Source organism: Xenopus tropicalis, chromosome 4 (genome assembly GCF_000004195.4).
Source record: "Xenopus tropicalis strain Nigerian chromosome 4, UCB_Xtro_10.0, whole genome shotgun sequence".
Taxonomy (NCBI): domain Eukaryota; kingdom Metazoa; phylum Chordata; class Amphibia; order Anura; family Pipidae; genus Xenopus; species Xenopus tropicalis.
Window position 1 is genome coordinate 104,763,351 of NC_030680.2, and position 21,855 is coordinate 104,785,205.

A 21,855-nucleotide genomic window follows, 5' to 3' on the forward strand; every position below is an offset into this window, starting at 1 on the left:
ATGCTATATGAATAATCTCAGACTCATTGCACCCTGTCTTCTGATAAACAATCCTGTAGTCCTGTACATTTAAGAAGCCTGCAAGTGAAGATAGATAAAGGTTTATTGCTACCAGTCAGCATTTACAAGGTTAAAGGGGCAGCTCACCGTAAAAGTTCCCTTTTAATACCATGTAAAAATCAGTGTCTTGGTTATATAGATGTCAATTTAGAGATGTGAAACTTGGACAAGTGGTTTTAAACCTGACAATCCAAGGTAAAACTGGAAAAAATGGCAATCTTTAATTCAGCTGAAAAGTGAACATACCCTTCTAAGTCTATTGTTTTGCTAAAACAATTTGCTATCCATAAAAAAAACCAATACAGCAGGGAGCCACAGTCAATTGTAAAAAGGCATGGGGAGCAACACAAGAATCATAAAAGTTCATGGAGGTGCCAAATAAGGGCTAAGATTGGCTATTAGGTAGCCTCTATGCACACTGTCAGCTTACAGGGGGCTTTATTTGGTAGTACATCTTGTTTCTATGCAACTAAAACTTGCCACCAAGCAAGGATTTGAAAAATAACTACCTGGTTTGGGGGCACTGAGAGCAACATCCAAGGGGTTGGTGAGCAACATGTTGCCCCCGAGCCACTGGTTGGTGATCACTGCCATACAGTCTATCTGGGTTTGAAATATTTCAAATACTTCAAAGAGTCATGTAGGTATTTGTTATATACATGCATACAACAAATACACACATATTCTAAACGTTTAGCAGTAAAATCCATTTAGGCATTACCCATTACACATTAAACACAGGATCAAGGTGCCATCTCAAAAAAACAAATGGGGTAAAACACTAAACACACCTCTGTTAATAGATGCAATAATGATTACATATTACTGCTTCTTCTAGAGAAGTATGAGAAGTATTGGAAGCTCTGTCCCTATTGACCACAGTGGCAGTGGTAGGAGGAATGTTTAAGTTGTGCCCACATTTTATTGCCAACGTTGGCTATAGGCAATGTGATTCCCATGCTTTTCTGTAGAAAAACAGTGACAGTTTAGGGCCATTTTGACTTCCATGTTTGTTTCTGAGAGAAACAGGGCAGTCAAGAAATCTAGTGTGTCAATGAACCATTTAAAATAAGATAAACACCCCAGTATGGTGCTTTTTTTAAAATATGCAACTGTCCACAGTTCATTCTGTAGAGTATGCCATGCCCATTTTACTTCTTTGTTTCAAAGTTCATCTGCACTGCCCTGGGAGAGCACATGTGCAGTATAGGAATTATTTGGTGCTATATTATGCAAGCACACAGAGTATCATCATACATTTTAGCATTGCAAACTTCATCACATTTTGAGGAAAGAGGAGCAAACAAATTAGAAATGGATGCAATACCTAAAGAACAAATTGGGCAAGCTAGTTAGTGATGATTTCTATTGTATGTAGTTTTCCTTACAAAAGTTACTATTTTAAGTTAGAGCCAGTGTTTTAATGTGCCGGTGGTAGTTAATAGCCCTTTGTTAAACAGCATCCTGGTTTGGTATGCTATGGTATGGTATATCGAATACAAAATGGGTCTGTGCTGACACTCTTAACTACACACCCTGACTTTGTTATATATTTTGTACTATGCTTTTTTGTTATACATTTTGTACTATGCTTTGGCCCTTGCCAAAAGCAATGATCCGGAAGTTGCTATTTATCCCGATTTCATATTTTTTTGTTTTTTAATAAAGCATTGCGCACCCTGATGACACTATCAAAATGTACTAAATGTACAAATTAAAAATAAAGATCTATGTTGTCTTCCTGAGTTATTTTTGCAATGCTAAGGCATGGTGATGATTGTAAGTGTAGTATCCATTCTCCGTTCACATAGAGTACTAAAATTCATAGGTTCAGCAAAGACTTTGCTGAACAAACAAAATGCCTTAGCTTGCCCAGAAACAGGACATTTATCTGATAAAACTGCATCCTGAGAGCCATAAGAACAAAAGATTTCCTAATCAGTTCTTAAAACCTAAACTGTTCTGTGTGGATATTCCTTCCTGTTGGAATAAGTAGAACAATAAATAAATGGGGAAACCCAGAAGCAGGCTAATCAGAAAGTAAAATATAAGAAATTACAGGGTATCTTGTAAGGAAAAAAATATATTTAAGTCATAAGATATGTCATTAAATGATATTATATATGTCAAGTATATAAGTATACATTTTCTGAGTGAATTTCTTGTATCTGAATTTCTTGCTATTCAAGTGGAGATTTGGTTCCTTTAGTGCAAAGAGTTAAATTGTACTTTCTGTACTTGTGATCCCGAACTTCACTTGCCCTGGTATGGACACAGGAGATGCTTGCAGCAGGGCCAGCAGTGCCCCTGACACAGAACGAGTAAACACTGCAATACATAGCAAGTGCCTGCTGGTGACTTAGTATGTATATGCTTAGGAACTCTTACAGCTAATTTTACACAAAAAAAACCAAAACTTGGATTAAAAATCTTTTTGGTTTTTTTTAACTTCTACATACATGAGCACCTTCATTGCCAGTGACTGAGCCATAATCATAATCAGCATAGCAGAAAGATAGGATGGTCGCAGAATACAGCTGTACAAAAAGATAAGCATGAGAAATGAAAATGAAAAGTTAATTTGCAGGTTTGGTATAATTACAATTTTATAACATGCATCAAATACATGATAAAATAAACATATTGGCATATGTTAGACCTGCACTTTCATGAAATGTTATGTAATCACATCTGTGGTTGCTGTTGTGTGCTGTAATATTTTGCCAGAAAGATGCAACTCTAAGCACAGATTCTACATACAGAAGACTCTGTATTTCTGTTTTTCAAAACAGAGGTAGAAAAGAATTCTGTATATGGATTGAGGTCCTCAGCTGATAAAATGTAAAATGACAGCGACCACTAAAGGAGCATCGAGTTTTGAGCTGATTTCTGAATCTTTTTCAATGTAACATTTGGGGAGGGAAGCTGCAGAGGTCTAATTATATGTGTATGTGGATTGTGTTTCTTTACGTCTCCTTTACTTATAGAAAGTTCTTTATATTAGTCTTTTGGCCTACTCTGTTTTATAGAATTATTACTTTTAAGAGAAAACAGAAAGTTTGGAATTCCAACCTTGTGTGCTGAAGTAACCTTGAAGAAATATCACATCAGAGCATGAAACGTATTATTTCATAATAATAGAGTATGGTTATGTGGCTAGAAGTTAAAAAAAAAAATTGGGACGTCAGCAGTGGTATTTGTTTTGATCATTTTTCAGGATTTCTGCCCTGGCCCTTTCTCTTATACAAATTACTTTAACAGAGTAATGGGGCAGCAGTCCATTGAGTGTTTTCTCAAGTCTGGTTGCCATGGAGATATCCAGACTTCCATGAAAATGATCATCTCTAGGGAAAGCAGAAAAGTTTTGCAGCTGTTTTAACCTCGCTGACATTTTACGTATCTTCCGCAGGCCTGTGACAGATAGTTTTGGGAATTTATTGAAATGCCAGAGTTTTTTTTTCTTGAAGTTAATGTACAGTTAAATACTGTACATAGTAATGCACAAAACCAACCAATATCATATAGTAAATCTTCACAAAACACTTAGTTCTACTATTTCATGACCCTTTAAATAGCGACTTCACAAACTGGACCTCTGCTTCTGCCTTGGCAGTTTTGTGATAGCACTGCCTTGTTTTCTAGGCATTGCTTGGCAGACTTTGACTTGGGCAGTAGAGTCAGATCTTAAAATCTGAAAGCCTGTGCTAATGGCACATGAGAAAGATAAGGAAAATGGCACCGTTGTGCTACTTTTTACCCATGGGCCCATGCATTTTATTCACTGTCCTGGGAAACAAACATAGGAATTAAGTTTGCTGGGCGGCGCCTAACTGATTGGCATTCCAAACCCAGTACATTTGTCTTTCTTTGTCCTTTAAGTGTGAATGGTAAGGGGAAGGGGTGTGTGTGTGTGGGAGTAACTGGGGGTTGCGAGCGACAAGGGGGCCTATGGGCGCAGAAACATTAAATCTGGACCTGGAGGGTGAAGACACACAGAGCTACTTAGTAACAGCTACTTGTCACATCTTGCATAGACAATACTGAGAGTTGCTAAAACACACCTATTCATTCCTATGGGATTTTTAGAAGTGTGTTTATCAATGGGAGCAAGTTAGGGTTCACTAATTGATAAATATGCTTAAAACAAACCCATAGGAATGAATAGAATGTGATTGAATTTTTATGTATTAAGCTCTAAACTCACATTTTGATAAATATGCACCTAGAGTCAGTTATCAGTAAATGATCAGCAATGTCTGTTTTAGTAGCTGTGGCAAGTTTCTGCTACTAATAGCTTCACGTGTCTTCACCCTACTAAGCCTTTCTTGTCCTTTGAATAGGAAGGTGGTCAAAAAAGCTGTCTATTACACATGCTTGCTGTCTGCATTAATGAAAATTAATCAGTATTATACAGTAGACAGCCTAAAAGGGGCAAAGTTTCACACTGACTTTAGCTCAAGATTTCTATCTTAGAAAGAATATTAGCGTAGGGAGAGTGGTATGTCATTTTGGGGACTGTTTAGAGTTTTGTTTTTTTTACAGATTTTAAAATTAGGCTTACTTATCCTTTAAGATCTACATCCTGCACCTATTTTTAACATACCCTCCAGCAGTTCTTAAGTCTGGGGCAGCTGGAAAGGGGGCAGAGTCTGAGGCAATTGGGTTGGTAGCAGTTGTAACTGTGACCTAAACATTTGATGGCACTGCCAATAACCCAGTATTATGGAAAGTTATAAGAAATTCTGAGAGGTCTTGAATTAATTAAGGTAAACAAAAATAATACTACAGACTAATTTATTTTACTTATATTAAATTGGTGTATAACAAACTAAAAAGTAATGTTTTGTGTGATCTTGCTTTCTGTATTTATGCATAAACACATGCATAATTATTTCTTTGTTAATATTTAAGATATTCAAATTTGTTTACATTTTTATTACTCAATATTCTGTTATTATTTGTACTTTCTTTTGTTCTGTTTTTCAGTTGGGCTTCTGTACAGCAGACTTGCTAGACTAGCAATTTATGGTTGATACACTTAATGTAACTGTACAGGGCATCTTGGCACAATGGCCTGATTCTTCATGAATGACATGAAAACCCCCAATTACTGGAGCATGAATTCTTGTTCAGATAAGAGAATCTAGTGCTTTGTTAATAGGAGATTAAGAACCTGACAGTATAGGAGTCATGTTGTTTGTTGCATAAGGGAATATACTGTAATATGAAAAGTGAGAACCATTGCTATCTGCTTCGCCAAAGAAAAGAGTCTTGTTTTTAGGGAATTTGTAAGACACAAGATGTGCATTGTTCCATCAGGCATGGATTTTCCATATGTTGTGTATATTTTTTTGGTGTTTGTTGAATTATGTTTTTTATTTCATCAGAATTATGTGAATGTAATGTTTATAGTAGGTCTCTTGCTGTTTCCTGGGCATATATCGCAAAATACATGCAGTTCTATTTCATATGAGCTTTTGCTTTACTATGTTTCCCCCCATGTCTCTTAAAAACAAAAACTGGAACTTTAGTACAGCATTCTTCATAGTGAACAGTATAAGCAATGCACTCACTGTAATGCCAATAAGAGTATATGGTTTGAGAATGTGCAAGCTATTGATATTGTGGAGATTGCAGAGTAGACCATTGGCCTATGAGACAAAGATAATGTTTCTGTGCTTGCAAAGCTGTTGCTGAGATAATAGAGTAGTGCAGGTATGGGACCTGTTATCCAGAATGCTGGGATGTGTCTTGTATTGGGATGGGGTGTCTTGTATTGGATTTTTTCTGTACTATAAGGGCAGTGACAGACAGGGAGATTAGTTGCCCGGAGACAAATCTTCTTTTCCGCGGGCGACCAATCTCCCCACAATGCCATCCCACCGGCAAGAATGTAAATCGCCGGTAGGATGGTATACGCTTCACTACAATTTCCGGAAGTCGCCCGAAGTTGCCTTGAGATGAAACTTCGGGCGACTTACAGAAATCGTATTGACGCGTATGCCATCCCACCGGCAATTTACATTTTTGCCGGTGGGATGGCATTGCGGGGAGATTAGTCGCCCGTGGCAAAGAAGATTTGTCGCCGGGAGACTAATCTCCCCATCTGTCACTGCCCTAAGTATACTAAGAAATAATTTAAACATTAAATAAACCAAATAGGATTGTTTTGCATCCAGTAAGGATTAATTATGTCTTAGGATCAAGTACAAGGTATTGTTTTGTTTTTACAGAGACAAAGGGAGTCGTTTTTACAAATGTGAATAATTTGGTTGAAATGAAGTCTATCAGAGATGGCCTTTCCATAATTACAAAGATTTCTGGATAACAAGTTTTCAGATAACGAATCCCATACCTGTAGTACCTTTTTTGCATATAAGCCTTAATAATACAGTGACGTGGACTCCTTTTCCCATCTCTAAGACACTTGTGCTTTAGATGCTAAGAATTAAATTGTCATCCTTGTTGAGTTTAAACTCAATGTGATGGAGTCATTTTACATAGTCACCTTTGCATAGGTTAATGGGATTTTGTAAGAATAAAGCTTTATTTCTTTGTCACTTCATTAACGTTTATCAACAGAAATGTTAGCTCTTGTGAGCTGGACGTCTTGTTTCTACATTTAGCCCTTGTTTTTCTATTGCTTTAAGGGGTAAAAATTATCCTAGAGTATATAGAGGCCATAGATTGTAGGCTGAGTCATTTATGATGTGTTCACGTATAGCTAGTGAAGAATAAACTGTAGGCTCCAGTGGAGCAGGATCTGTCAGTAATGATAAAAATGTATGTGAAATGCTATGTAATATGTTATAGTAAGTCTTAAATTCTATGTAACTAAGACATTCGTGAAACTTTCTTCATAACTACATCAAAAAGTAATAAAAAAAATAAAACATACTGGAGCTTAATGGGCAAATTTGCACCTGGGCAGTAACCCAAGGCAGTCAATTAAAGGCTTGCTTTTATTTTTTAACTTGCAGCTGGCTGAACAAAATCCAATAACTTATTGGTTACCATTGGCTAAAACCCATGTCCAAATAAGCTCAGTGCTTATAAATTAGCCCTATCAGCCAATCAACAAATGAACCAATTGAACTCTTATCATATTCAAGATCAGAAAATTGATTTTAGCATCTTCACCCCTCCTAGATTCACATGCAGTTCTAAAGAAAGTATGGCATTTATAATGGTAAAATTCCAAAAAGGGGAGTTTGAAAGCTATATAATATTGGGGTTCTGAGGATAATGCTTGTAGTGAAGGGAAGGAAAAGAGGACAAATTTTTATAGGGAGAAACTGAAAGTAGATGAAGGTCGATTTTAGTATAATTTGAAGCAAAAGAATGAACCTTTTTGTCAGTGAGAGGCTCAAATACAATGGGGCCTCCATACAGGGGGTTATTACAGTTATACTGACTGGAATGATCTAGAACTCTTTTGTTTATAGACTGTGCATTCATTGGCCTATTTTTTTGTACTCTTTTATGTCTAAATGTACCTCAAGGCATCTATTTTTCACTTCTCTAATTTCATTCATCACTTGATATATTTCTTTTACATTATTCTGCATTTAATCTTTCTTCTTGGCAGATGTTCTCTTCCCATTAACTTCACTTGATTTCGATGCTTAAAGCATTTTGTTGCCATGTAAACACAGCAGAAAGAATCCATCACACACAAAAAAAATTGCCTTTCAAAAACACATGTTTTATAGTGATGATAAATAATTTTGATGGGTTGGGATTTTGCAATAAAATATTAAAGAGGCAGTTAGCGTTCCCTTCAATTAAAGGGCACCTATCATAGGAAAATTGTTTCCGACAGTGGAAGTGCAGGCTAATAAAGATTGCACTCCACTTGGGGTAAACAATACTATTTTGGCCAAAAAATTCCCCCTTGTGACTGCAATGCTGTCTGTACCAGGAGGTTGCTTCCAGTGTGGGTGACTTCAAGAATGGCAATAATGAGGAAAGTCCAGGCTCTCTCATTATGTTCTTGTGTGTGATGCCACAGATATGTGCACAATGTGCGCCTAGAATCACACCCTGGGAGCATTTTGTTTCCCCCAACGAGAGTGTGGCCCTTTTAGCAAGGGATGTACCTACAGTACCTACACACTCCCAGCCAACACATTTCTACATAAAAACATAATCTTAAAATAAATCTTTAATTAAATCTTCAATAGATCTTTGTTATGCATGCTTTTGCACAATATGAGGGATAGAGCCCTTGTTATTTCAGATTTTCTTTTTGTGGTTTCTTACACTCTCAGAATGATGTGTACGGCTAACATTGGCATTTTAAATAAATGTGGTTTGTAGGTTTTTCTTGTAAGATACCCTTGAGAATGCACAATATGCAGTTTCAAGATGTGTAAAAAAACCTTAATCTTACAAAAGTTTTTCTCAAGTGTTTGGAAGTTGGATGGCCAATAAATATATTATGTTGTACCCAATAATTGCTAGTTAGCTACTAAGCAGATGTATAATTATAGATGACATTTTTCATATAATTAGAAAAATAACACAAACACACCTATTAATTTAAATACAATGACAAATCAAGTGAGATGCAAGAGAAGCACATTGGATACAAAATATATGTATGTATGGGACCTGTTATCCAGAATGCTCGGGACCTGGGGTTTTCTAGATGAGGGGGCTTTCTGTAATTTGGATCTCCATACCTTGAGTCTACTAAAAAAATATCATCAAATAGGGTTATTTTGCCTCCAATAAGAAGGAAATATATCTTAGTTAGACACTGTTCTATTATTACAGGGAAAAAGGAAACCATTTTTATAAATTTTAATTATTTGTGTTTCTGCTTTGTTTCCCTGACTGAAGAATCTCGACATTTTGAAATTAGTAGCTTTTTGGGGCGTAATAGAAAGTGGCTGAGATTTATATTTGTTCTGACTTTGTTAGTATGTATAACAAAGCAGCACTGTGAAGACTGAAACCTGGAGACAATCTCTGCTGTTTGTAATTTCACAAATTTACTTATATTTTGTTTCCTAGTGTTAATATCCTTTACATTTGGGGCTGGTGAGATCCCACAAACAGCCCAGCTGGTTGTGGCTCACAGATATCAGAGCCAGGTCAGACAAATCTCATACTTAAGCTGACCATACACGAGCTGATTCGGCCTGTAAGGGCACTAACAAAGGGCCTGCCCAACCGACATGTGGCCTGAAATCAGGCAGATCTCAATCGGGCAGGTTTATAAATTAGTTGGATCGGGGACCGCATTGTCTCATTTGATGCAGTCCCCAAACCAACTGCACCTATACCCATCTTTCTAATTCGATCATTTAGCTCAGGGCCAAACAACCAAATTAGCCCTATATTGCCCACCCGTAGGTGGGGATATTGGAAGAAGATCCGCTCGCTTGACGACCTCACCAGGCACGCAGATCTTAGCGTATATGCCCACCTTTACTCATGCAGAGCCAACAGGAGTAATTAATGGCAAAAAATATGTTTCAAAATATTCGTTTTGTAGCTGTCGTTTAACTTATTTGGCCTGTCTCTGTTGAGCAGTTTAACTTAAGTCAGGAAAATTCACGTGTATCACCATACATGTGATATTTGTAATCACATCCAGTTCTAAATCAAATGATCATGAACTCATTTAACATGCTGATCTCTTATTCTAGGTCACGTTACATTTGGCACCAATCTCTTCAATTTCAGTACATCAGAAGCCTCTGGTGTTCATCCTAAACTCTCCGAGCCCCCTAACCTGGGTGCTTAAAACAGAGGGATTTGCAGCAGGTGTACGAAGATTTTTTTTTGTAAGTATATGAATCAATGTGAATTTATTTGCATGTTCTTTTTTTTCCAGTAAAATCTTTCCCATTTGGTTGTTGACCTTAACACACCTCTATAAATAAATAAAGCTGGTGCTAAACATACTTTTTGCCTATTGTTTCAATTAGGAAATATGCATGTTTTTAGTTATTTCTTGCACTAAACTGGGCAAAATCTGAAACTGAAAGTAAAGTCATGTTATGCTTCTGGTTCTTACAAGCATAGTCACAACCAGTGGCTGAAGAGCCTATTATGAGCTGCCCATTATAATTATATTTAACAAAAACCCTACAAAGTCTTTTAGTTAAGGGTGTGTTTTGTTTATATAAGGGATTCTAATTAATTCAGTATTTAAGACTAATTAAAAATGATGGTTTAAGGATGGTTTTTCTTTCTTTAGGCCACTTTAAAGTTTCTATGCAGAGCATTAGCTAGGAAGTGTGATCCAGATAACACAGTGTCACAAGGTCTGAAACTCCTATCCTTTTCCCTGTCCAAAAATTCCCTCCAGAAAAATGTTATGAAGGTTGATGTGTTTGCTTTCAGCTGTATGACCCCCTTGCCCCTGTAAAAAAAAAAATGCAACTATAATCTAGCATCTAAATTTTTTCAGAGTAAAGGGCGTAACAGGTTAAAGTTTACTATACAATACTTGAGGTTAAGCCACAAGGTTCTTTTGAAAATCATAAGCTCTAGGTTGACAGGAAAGTGTAAAGGTAATTTTCATTATAAAGATGTCAGCTGAATGACATTTTTAATTAAATATCACATTTATCTCCCAGGCAGTGACAATCAGTCTTGAGATTCCATTCACCATTTACTTGGTATCAAAGACTTAAATATGATCTTTGGTCATGAACTTGTCAATGAATGTCACATTAACAAGTTTGGGCCTTAATAAAAGTAATAAAAATGTTCAGTGTTCTCTTTCAGCAGCTCATAACAGTATCTATTTTTTAAAACTTTTATTTAAATGTAGCTGCCCACCAATGTATTTATAATGTAGTAATAAGGATGCTGTATTGGAGTTATTTGCCTGTTCTAAAATAATTGTATTTTTAAATAAAGTAGAGTGCTATTCATTATCAGTATTTAGTGGAGTCCAGTTCAAAGTGGCTGGTGATAGATGTGCACTGTAAATAAAAAGTGTATTGTATGTGGCTTTCACAGAAAGTGTAGAGCAGGGCCACACAGGCAATTAAGCTGCCATCTTTGCCATTTTTGATGCCCTCTCCATATTGTAATACCATATTATTCTTGACTGGAGGGAGACTAACGCTCAGAGACTTGTGACCAGCTGGGTGTTGCTTATAGCACACAAACTCATGTGAAATCACCCTTTCACCACTAAGTAATAAGTTGAGTACAAATTTGGAGCCAAACAGCATTCAATTACAAGGTGGACTTGTGACTGACCACATTTATTGGGGTGTATTTAAAGGCTTTAATATATACTGAAAACCATGGTAGAGCATTAGTCTTACGATTACATTTTTTGTAGCCCCATGTTTGTTGGCAGCAAATGAGGCCAGCAGCAGCCTACTGATAATAGATTTTTAAACAGGGACATTGACCACTACCTGTTATGCCCATACCTGCCCATCGTCCAAATAAACTGTGCTTGTTTCTGGCATCCCTCACAGTTTGGAGTCTTCAGATCATCATAGTACAGCAATAACTGGGACATTTTGTGGTTATCACTAAACTGTCATTGCTTTATCAGGGTCCATTGTCCGCAGTAGTCCATTTCTTATACCCATTAGGAAGTTTTCCACATTGGTGCTCTGTAATTCAAAATAATGCATGGTGCCCTACAATTAGCCTAATAAAGATTCTTTAAGGCATAGATGTTTAGATTTTGCTGACATAGTTTATATTTTTAGTAAAATGATCATATCAAGTTCTACCACTTAAAAATATGAAATATTGCAATATTTAAATATTGCACTGAGATAATATGCATGCATTTGCGTTTAAATGAATGCTACGCATTTCTCAAGCCATAGCTATTGCAGAAGATATAATTATTGGTGGACAGTGTTCTGCTGTTGGGATCTATGGTCACAAGCTCAAGGTCTACTGGTATCTGTCTTTTGTCAGCCCTGCTTGAGAGACTGTATGAATACATTAGAAAACCAGCTGATACATGATTACCAGTTATGGCTCTTTAGACTCTGTTTGTCTTGATCTGTAGTATGTCTTATTTAGTGCAGTATACAAATTGTGTTTTTGTACCTGTCGCTAAGTTTCATGCTTTTTAGTGAGTTTTCTGTAAAGTGTACAGTATAGGAGAACTTGATGAAAGGCTTAGTGTGCAGCTCAAATAAATTTTGGCCAGACACTAAATAGAGAGGGCTGTTTCCCTATCTTTGTGACTTAACATTTTCTGACCTTGGCAGAGGCCCTATTTTACCGTGCGCCAGTAGGATATATCCTTTTTCAAAATATTTTATTTAGGAAGTGTCTATGAATACTACAGGACTTTTGCCAAAAATTAAAGAAACTGAACCTTAGTTATTAGACTAAAAGGCTAAACGAATGAAATAATTTATGTATCTGAGGTCAGCTTCCAGTAGCACTCAGCATGACACTATTAAATAAATGGTATTGCAGATTTCTTCTGCTTGCTATTTTCATAGTATATTTCTCTACTGTTGCTGGTTGGTCACTGGTGTATAATATTGCAGTATATCACACATGGCTTTTGATTATGTGTATTTAACTCTTAAGTATTTCTTTTCTACTCACATTGTATGGCCAAAGCCCCAAGGTCATTTGGTAATTGTTCTGCATTTTTTTACTTATACTTGGACATCTAGAGGGAATAGCATGTTAATATGACTTCCTATAATAATAAAGAGAATTCAATAAACAATCCAGATACCTGTATTTAAATAGCTATTTATTATCATTTATTTATTTAAATAGCTATTTATTATCATTTATTATCAGTTAAAAAAACAACAGTTTGCAAAATGTTTCTATTTCTTAAGGGGGTAAAACAGTCAAGCACAGCATTATTAATGCTAAAGCAAAACATCTGTTTTTTAATGTGTAATAAACTATAAAAAAACAATACCAGGATAAATAATGTTAAAGCAAATTACTTTAGTATTATGAGAATAGTAATAGGATTAGTAATAGAATATCAGTATTTATTTTTTAATAATGTGTATTTTCATAAACAGTGCTTAGACATTTTAGACATATCAGTTATACCCAGGGTATTTTGAAATATTTTCAGATGTTAAATGTTGATGGTTAATGTGCCTCACTCACAATTATTGTACTGTTTTTTGTATTACCTGTACTATTTGCCATTTCCGTTTTATACCCTGTCAAGTTTCAGCTACTATCTCCGTGAGTAGTTGTAGATATTTAAAAAAGGGAGCTCAAACATACCTCTCACTTTTGCCTTCTGTATTCCCTTTATTTTTGTTTTTTTATTTATGTAGAATCAGGGGACACTTCTTTTCTCCTCTACATGATCTGTTGTTGTTCTTAGTGCTAACTAGCAGAAGGCATGAAGGCATTTGTTTGTTTTCAGATGATATCTTTTTGTTAGAGGTGATGCCCTTCCATTTAACATCCAAAATCTCTGGGATATACAGAATAAGTGTACCCCAGCTGTGCTTGTTTCACTTTGACTTTAAAGGCAATCATAGTGCTAAAAGAAACATTTGCAAGCAGAACCTTATATATACCCTGTTGGAACAGGCAAGACACATCCCATAACAATCACACTTTCTTTTGATTGGCTCCTACTTCACACACACAGCACTGTGTACTAGGAAATCAATTGGATTACTTAATGAAATAAATATACATCTTTTTGTTTGCATGAGCCTGTCCAGAGGATACTTGTTTCAACAGCTTTTGCACAATTTTAACAATAAATTTGGCTGGTAGTGAACCTATAGTAGACTGTAAATTCTTCTTTGTCCTTGTTCCAGCATTCATTAATCTCTATTATTGTTATACTCTTGTCATTGTACCTTGTATTTTTATTGTGTATAATCAACTTTGTATTAATTTCATACAGTGAAACAATGTACATATACCAGAAAAAATGCAGTTAATAAGTCATTTTGTTACAGGCTGTTAAACCAATATCTTTACCAACAAGCTCAAGCCAGGCAATGGTCAGGTCTGGTTTCTGGATTGCTGTCAAAACTGTCTGAAAAACAAGTGCCATTTGTTTTCCTGTGCTTAGCCTTTTAACGGGAAATCAGGAGGATAAATTTCCAGAATCACATTTTAAATATATCCAGATGTGAGGTTAGAGCCCCACTAGGAGAGGAGTGAGGCACAAGAGGAAATGCTCTGCCAGTGTTAAAACCTGTAGAAACAGCAGTTATTAATGTTTCCACTTGGAGCCAAGCTAGGCTTGAAATAAATGTACTCTTAAGACATTTGAAGACTAAGAGGTGTAAATTGCCTATGAAATAACTTCTAATGATTTTTAATAATTTTTTGTATATGATACAAAGTAGGTAATGGAAAATTATTTTAAAAAAAAGTGCCTTCACTAGAAAGGGTCATTTACCTAGAGCCTAGATAGACAATCAAAAGCACTAAAGTGCATGCTACTAAGAGCATTTCCATCAAGGGTCTGGCAGCAGTCTACACATTGCACTGGCTAAAACATTCAGCATAATGTGTGGAGAGTAGCACTTGCATCTGTGGAGAGTAGCACATACATCCAGGAGACTCATGTGTCTGTGCTATGTTTGTGAAAACTCATTTACATACGGACATGGTATTTTTTCATTTAACTCCCTGCCCTGCATGTAGTAAATTTCCTCCATTTCTGACTTCCAGCATAAGAGAACCAGCGCTTTAACCCCTTAGGGGCCCATTCATTTAAGCACAATTGACCACAATTGAGAAAAATTCGTATTTTTTCTAACTTATAGAACATTTCGTAATATCCACGATAATTTTGTTACAATTTTGTGACTTTTTTGTGGTACGTTCGTTATTCCACGAAAAAAAACTACTTTTTGCATTGACTACAAAAATTTTGTTATTCATTCAAGCTTTGTTATCGTGTATCTTTTCACCGGGTTGGGTCTGTAGAATGCCATTGAGTCCTATGGAAGGCTTCCAACATTATACATTTTGTTTGAAAGCCAGAAAGGTTTTTGTGCCATTTACGATCGATTGGATCCGAAAATTTTGTGACTTTCGGATCACAACCAAAATATTTTCATATGACCAAGAAAATAATTTTTGCACAATTTTCACACACCAGAAATTATCGTGGTTACTCCAAATGTTTTCCAATCGTGCTTTTAACTAGCGAAACTTGGTTTGAATGTGGTTTCATGAATCAGCCCCTTAATGTTGCAGGCTTTCATGTAATATATATATACATATATCTACCTTTTCCCTGTATTTTATACTACCATTTTTAGCTTTTCTTCCGCCACTGTTTCACTCTTAACCCCTATATGCCTTGCCTCAGAATCTCCTTTCTCTCTTTTAAAAGGGGCATATAAAAACTGTTTTTTACACTGTTTTTTTTACTTAAGAATTTCTCCTCAGCCCCATTGACTTTAATGGATCACTTCAGCTCTTAGGTGGTGTGAAATAATGTTGTATATTTCTGGAGTAAATCCAAATATACTCCATCATAAATATCAGCACTTTTAAATATGTAATGGATTTTGTTGACTGATTTCAGAGATGGTGATGAACAATGTAAAAATAAATACACAGCTTTATACAGTTCAGTTCATAAATATTTGGACATTGATAGAGCTATTGTTATTTTAGTTTTTTACCACAAAATATTGGAATTTAAGTTATATAATGAATGTCGAATGAAAGTACAGCCTGTCAGCTTTAACTTGAGGGTATTTGCATCCAAATTAGGTGAATGCTTTAGGAATGACAGCACTTTTTATATGTAGACCCTCCTTTTCAAGGGAAAGAAAGTAATTGGACAAGTGACTGGCAAGCTGATTCATGGCTACCTGTGGGCCCTTCCATCATTATTTCATTAACAATTAAACAGGCAAAAGCGTGGAATTTGGAAGGTTAGACAATGAACTTTCAATATAAAGTCCAACGAGCTGTTAGTTCAAATGAAGCAGACTTCACTTGTACTGAATCAAATTGAGAAAACCCATTAAAGTGATAGCAGAAACATTAGGAGTTGTCAGATCAACAAAAAATGCACTAAAACATATACAATAATAAGGGGTCTTTCCGTAATTTGGATCTTCATACCTTAAGTCTTTTTAAAAAATCAATAAAACATTAATTAAACCCAATAGGATTATTTTGCATCCGGTAAGGATTAATTATATCTTAGTTGGGATCAAATACAAAGCATTGTTTTATTTTTACAGAGAAAAAGGAAATCAATTTTAAAAATCTGAATTATTTGATTAAAATGGAGTCTATGGGAGACAGGCTTTCCGTAATTCGGAGCTTTCTGGATATCGGGTTTCCGGATAAGGGACCTGTACAAAATAATATGGAAAAAGCTGTACATACATTTATGATAAGGGTATTCCTATTCAACTTTAAAAACAGATATCCTCCCCCTATTTAATAACTCCTAAATACATTGTAACACATATAATGAGATACAGTAAATGGGCTTTTCTCAGGGATGCTATCAAAATACAGTGTTGAACTTTGCCCTACACACTGATACTGGGCAGGCAAAACAGCAGGATACATTACATCACTCAGTCACCAAGGAAGGCTGTGCCTGTGAGTAAAATAAAGACAGAACCAGTCAGGTACAAAATTGTTACAGCAAACGTTAAAATGTTTTGTATTCTCTAATCTAAGGAACGTGTGCTGCATTTCCAGACTTTATAGCTGCTTAAAAAGTATGCAAAAACAACTCTGATGCAGCATGTGAAATGTATTAAATGACGTAAAACAGTTATTTATATTTCTGTTGGGGATTAGACTGCAGATGTTTGCTGTTATATAGTTTAAGAATGTTTTCAGATACATTTTTATTAAGCTGCACCAATATCTGTGGAAAGAGTGCAAGAAACAATACAGAGAATGTAAAGGTCCATTTTTAATTGAACTGACTAAATAGTAAATTCTGCCATTTAGGGCCCATTCATGAAATCATGAATTTTCACTAGTTAAAAGCACGATTGCAAAAAATTCGGAGTAACCACAATAATTTCTAATGTGCAAAAATGTCACAAAAATTATTTTCTTGGTCGTATGAAAATATCGTGGTTGCAACCTGAAAGTCACAATATTTTTGGATCCAAACGATCATAAACGGCGCGAAAACCTCTCTGGCTTTGAAACTTCAATGCATGATTTTGGAAGCCTTCCATAGGACTCAATGGCACTCTGGCCAAAAGATAGTCACGATACCAAAGCTTCAATGAATTCCGAAATCGTTGTAGTCTTTCAGATAAATTCAACTTTTTCGTGGAAGTTAACAAAAACCACAAAAAAGTCGTACTATTTTATCGCGGTCATTATGAAAAGTTCTAAAAATCTGAAAAAATACGATTTTTTTCCTTAAAAAAAAATTGTGGTTTCATGAATGGGCCACTTAGAGTTTGTACATGTTGTAGAATACAGAGGAAGGAATTGGTATTGTACCAGGAATAGTTGGATCTCCACTAGGCTGTTTGTGTAATCTATCCTTTAAGCACACACTGAATGACGCAGATATAACACGTCAGGTGTCAATATGTAGGTAGGAAAAGAAGCATCTGATTTAATTGAACATTCCCTCATGAGAAGAGGACAATCACAATTAATGTCAATCTACTAAAAAATATCAACCTTCTTATGCCAGGAAAATGGAACAATTAAACAGCCTGACGGAACAGGCTCTTTTAATATCCAAAAGAACAGAAAGTACTATAACGTAAACCATCTCTATTACCACTTAACTCTAGCTATCAACTGCCAGAGAAAATCTGAGTATTTAACATCCACAGACTCAAAGCATTTTCAGGGTTGGCCACAGTGAGCAGGCAAATATTAGCAAGTGTCAAAGAAACAGAGAACAACAGTAAGCAACAGTTGCCAAAAAGTCATAGAGCCCTTCATGTATTAGATGGAAGAGAAGCAAAATGTAGTCATCATGAACTGCCAGAGCCATCCCATCTCTTGCTATGTAAAAAGAGCATTCTTCCCACTGAATCCAGCCTTGTATTGATAATAAAGTAAAAAAAAACTGTATGTACGATTTCCTTTATTATTTATTCTGTATATAGACTATATTACATGCAGAGCAATGTCTATAATATACAGTATGGACCATGGCAGAAGTCTCTCTAATATGGGTGATATGGGCATTGTGTGTGGGTACTTTGCTGCTCTGAATTAATTTTAGGGATGCACCGCTGTTTTAGGGTCCGATCGATCCCGGAATCCTTTGCAAAAAATTCGGCTGCATAACGAATTGAATTCAAACCCTAATTTGCATATGTAAATTAGGACAAGGAAGGTCTAAAGACAACCGTACAACTGGTGCCCAGTAAAAAATTTACAGTTTCCTTGTTTATGTGACAAAAAAACATGTGATTTTAAGGAATTGGATTTGGTTTGGCCAGAGGCATGGATTCAGTGAATCCAAGTCCTTCTTTAGTAGAAATTACATAGAAGTGAAACATGAGATCATGGAATGGCAGAGTATGATTTTGCAGTTTTGAAATTGCTGTGAAAATTTAATTAGCTCACAGTGATCTAGTCCATTGTTAAATGTTAACAAAAATATTTTACTTTTGCTTGTTTTGTTTTGCGACAGAAGTTTGAGTGACATTGTGCAGTTCATCTCTGGGAGGTGGATGTAGTATTTCCCTGCTGTAGAATTAGTCAGAGACTTTGTTGTAGACCCACTTGTTTGTGTCTTGTAGTCCTTAGAGTTCCAACATGACATGGAGGACCAGATGGGTAAATATTATTGACTCTAGGGGTTAAGGGGGTATTAGTTAGACATGGGAAGTGCTGTAGGAGCATTAGGTATAGTGCCTGCACAGAGCTTTGGCCTACGTCTTTATTCTCCTTGCATAATCTTATCCCATTCTTGACTCTTAAACTTTTTGTTTCTATTTATTTCTGGAATTCCCTTTCATAGCCTTTCACATACTTTTCTTCTTCAAAAACATTAAATGTTGCGTAAAGACCAACATGGTAAACATGCTTTTGTGGCACATCTAGAATTCTCAACATACTGTAAACCCCATGTGTCATATGATCCCCCAAAAATCTACAGAATAGTTTAGAAATCATTTAAAGGCACCTTAATAGGGAAACATACGTTTAAACTAGATAAATCATGTCTTAAGGAATTTGTCTAGAAAACCTTGCTGTTGGGCTATGACAGTAAATGAAAAGTGTAGGTACTATTAGACCTGCATTGACAGTTTTTGTTTTCTTTGCCTGGATTATTTTTTTCATAGGCTTTAGAAGAACATGGCCTTGACTATGAAATGTGACAAAAAATACTGAGGTGTGAAATGCAGTCAGTAAATGCATATGCATTACTTTTAATATCTGTAAATGAAATAGTGTTGTGAGGTCTCTCCTGGTTTGTTCAGCTTCATTTACCCTGCATCAGAGGTAAAAGCTCCTGTATAGTTTTATGACCACATTTTTGCCCGGATGCATCTTGTTCTGGTTTAGGGATATGCAGATAACTGAATTATGCTTGGGAAAAGTCTGGCTGCACAGATAATATCAAAATGGAAAAGCAAGGCAATACTTTGGCCTTTTGTGATGGGCATTTGAAAGAATTCTGCAGTTACAAAGAGGATATACAATATATATAAAGTAGAGAGATACAAAATGTACATAAAAATGTATTGGAGGGTGCAGTTGCCCTTTTAACAGCTTACGCTTTGTCCAAATTGTATGGCCTCTATCCATATGTGCACACAATATTTTTATTGTGCGTTGGCTGTAGATATAGATTATGAACTTTAGTGAGTTCATTTACTATGTTAGCTTTAAAGGTAGGATATATCCAGTCTCGCAGAAGGTGGAAGCTGTCATCTTTCCTGCTTCTGCAAAGCTGTTCCCCATTGTAACAGGTCTGTTTTGATGACTAGATGTGGATTTGTGCTGACATCTCAGGACAGTTTATCAGTGAAGCAAGCCATGTGGTAACCCCTACTCATAATTTTGTGTTAGATGCACATTATAATATATAGTTCATTTTGCCTGTATGGACTATTAGTATATTGAACACATGAGCGTATATGATCACGTGAAATTGCTGTAAATCAGAAATAGTAGCAAGGTCTGTCTGCACAGCAAACAAACTTTACAATCAATGTTGGTTACTCTGTGATGCAGCCAACAGAAAGCAGTACCTTGTACATTTCACAATTTTTTCGCAAGAACATATTTTAGCAGGGGTATATTCTCTAGCCAGTTATTTTGAAATGATTTCATTCGCTGGTCATGCAATGAGGTAAGTAATAGTTAGTCAACTAGAAATAGTTTTCATAATTTTTTATGGCATACATAAAGCATTTGAAAAATCAGGGCTTTTAAAGCTGTGCTCCCAGTTTGTTGTGACATGTCTTAAACCCTGTCCATTTATACATTAATCTGCCCCTTTTGGTCTGTGAATAGATATTGTTATGCCATTTGGTGGGGGGGGGGGGGGGGGGTATGCTTCAGGGGTATATTCTCCAAGGGAAACCAGCTTTCAGCCTCTTAAAATTTAAAGTCTGCCTTTTGGGGATCTAATGCAGCTTCTTAATTAATCTTAGCACCTATGACAGGCCATTATGTGGGAACATTGAGTTCCCTCCTACTGTGTCTATAAACCTATGCCATTTAGTCTTTGAATGCATATTTACTTATGGTTTTTATTGCACAGCACTAAGTATACAAGCTGCAGTATATCAATAAAAGTATTTATAAATACAAGTGCTGTTATAAGCACTACTTACAGGCCACAGTTTGCCTTGTTAGTTGCAAGCTACTTACAAGAGACACTCATGACAAGTCTGATAACCTCTGAATTTTTGACTGTGGAGAAAGGGAATCATGCAAACAACACACATTACACATTCTCCATGTGTAATTTAAAGCCAAGGTTCATATAATGCAAGGCAGGAATTATCACTTGTAGAAAGGCTTAGTCTTGAAACAGCCAATGTTTTTCCTGTTCCAAATAGAAAGTTTTTTTAAGGAAAATTATTGGGCAAGTTTCTTGGGCATTCTGCTCACTCACTTTTTACCCCACTGGCGCTCCTCTTCTTCAAACAATGCACCGGGGGGGGGGGGGGGACTTTTCATCTAAAAAAAATTACAAAAATATCTGCTACTCAGGGCCATGAACTAGTCCAGTGATTTTAAAGAACATGTAAAGCCTACATTTGCCTACAATGTATTTCAGTTGGGCACATCTCCCCCACCGAAATGGCATCATTAGTACTGCATATATCCCCTCTGTTTTGTAGCACTATCACATTTTGCTAATGCAAATAGCAATTTACACCTGGTGGCCATTTTCCCTCTGACACATAATCAGTTACATTTGAATCTGCAAACAGCATACACACACACACAAACGCACGGGCTCAAACAGGCAGAACTGACTTTGATAAAAGTTTTGCTTTGTTTTAGCTGAGCTCAGGAGGTTAGGAGAAAAAAAACTGAAGCAGACAGCTAGAGCTGAGATTCTATGGGAACCAGCAATGCCATCTCTTCACTGGCTGCTAGACTGGGGGGGGTGTTTAGTAATCTGAGCTTAGAGTAATTGAGCATGCCCACAAGCCAACAGTCAAAGCAAATTCCTGAGGGAGGGGGCCGAGTGGGTTTGAGGAGAAGAAGGAAATCTAAGTGATAAAGGGGACACTGCAGCCTTACTATTAACCTCTGGACAACCAGTGTGGCAGGTATTGAAAGATTTCAAAGAGGTTTGCTGTATTTATCGTTGCTTGTTTCATCTGTATTATTGTCAAATTTCTTTGGATTTTGCTAGTTCTCAATCCTCTGTTTTAATTCTAGGAATATCAGTTTGAG

The 21,855-nt window shown here is 36.2% G+C and overlaps 1 protein-coding gene across 4 annotated transcripts in view; it reads left to right on the top strand.

The window, feature by feature from the left end:
- The window catches only part of tgfbr3 (transforming growth factor beta receptor III), a 119,398-nt gene that overhangs the window by 41,106 nt on the left and 56,437 nt on the right, over positions 1-21,855 (top strand). For all 4 annotated transcript variants that reach the window (XM_018093619.2, XM_004913724.4, XM_004913725.4 and 1 more), the window contains exon 4: positions 9,717-9,854. In XM_018093619.2, coding sequence (XP_017949108.1) covers positions 9,717-9,854 — 138 coding nt within the window. The remainder of the gene's footprint in view (positions 1-9,716; positions 9,855-21,855) is intronic.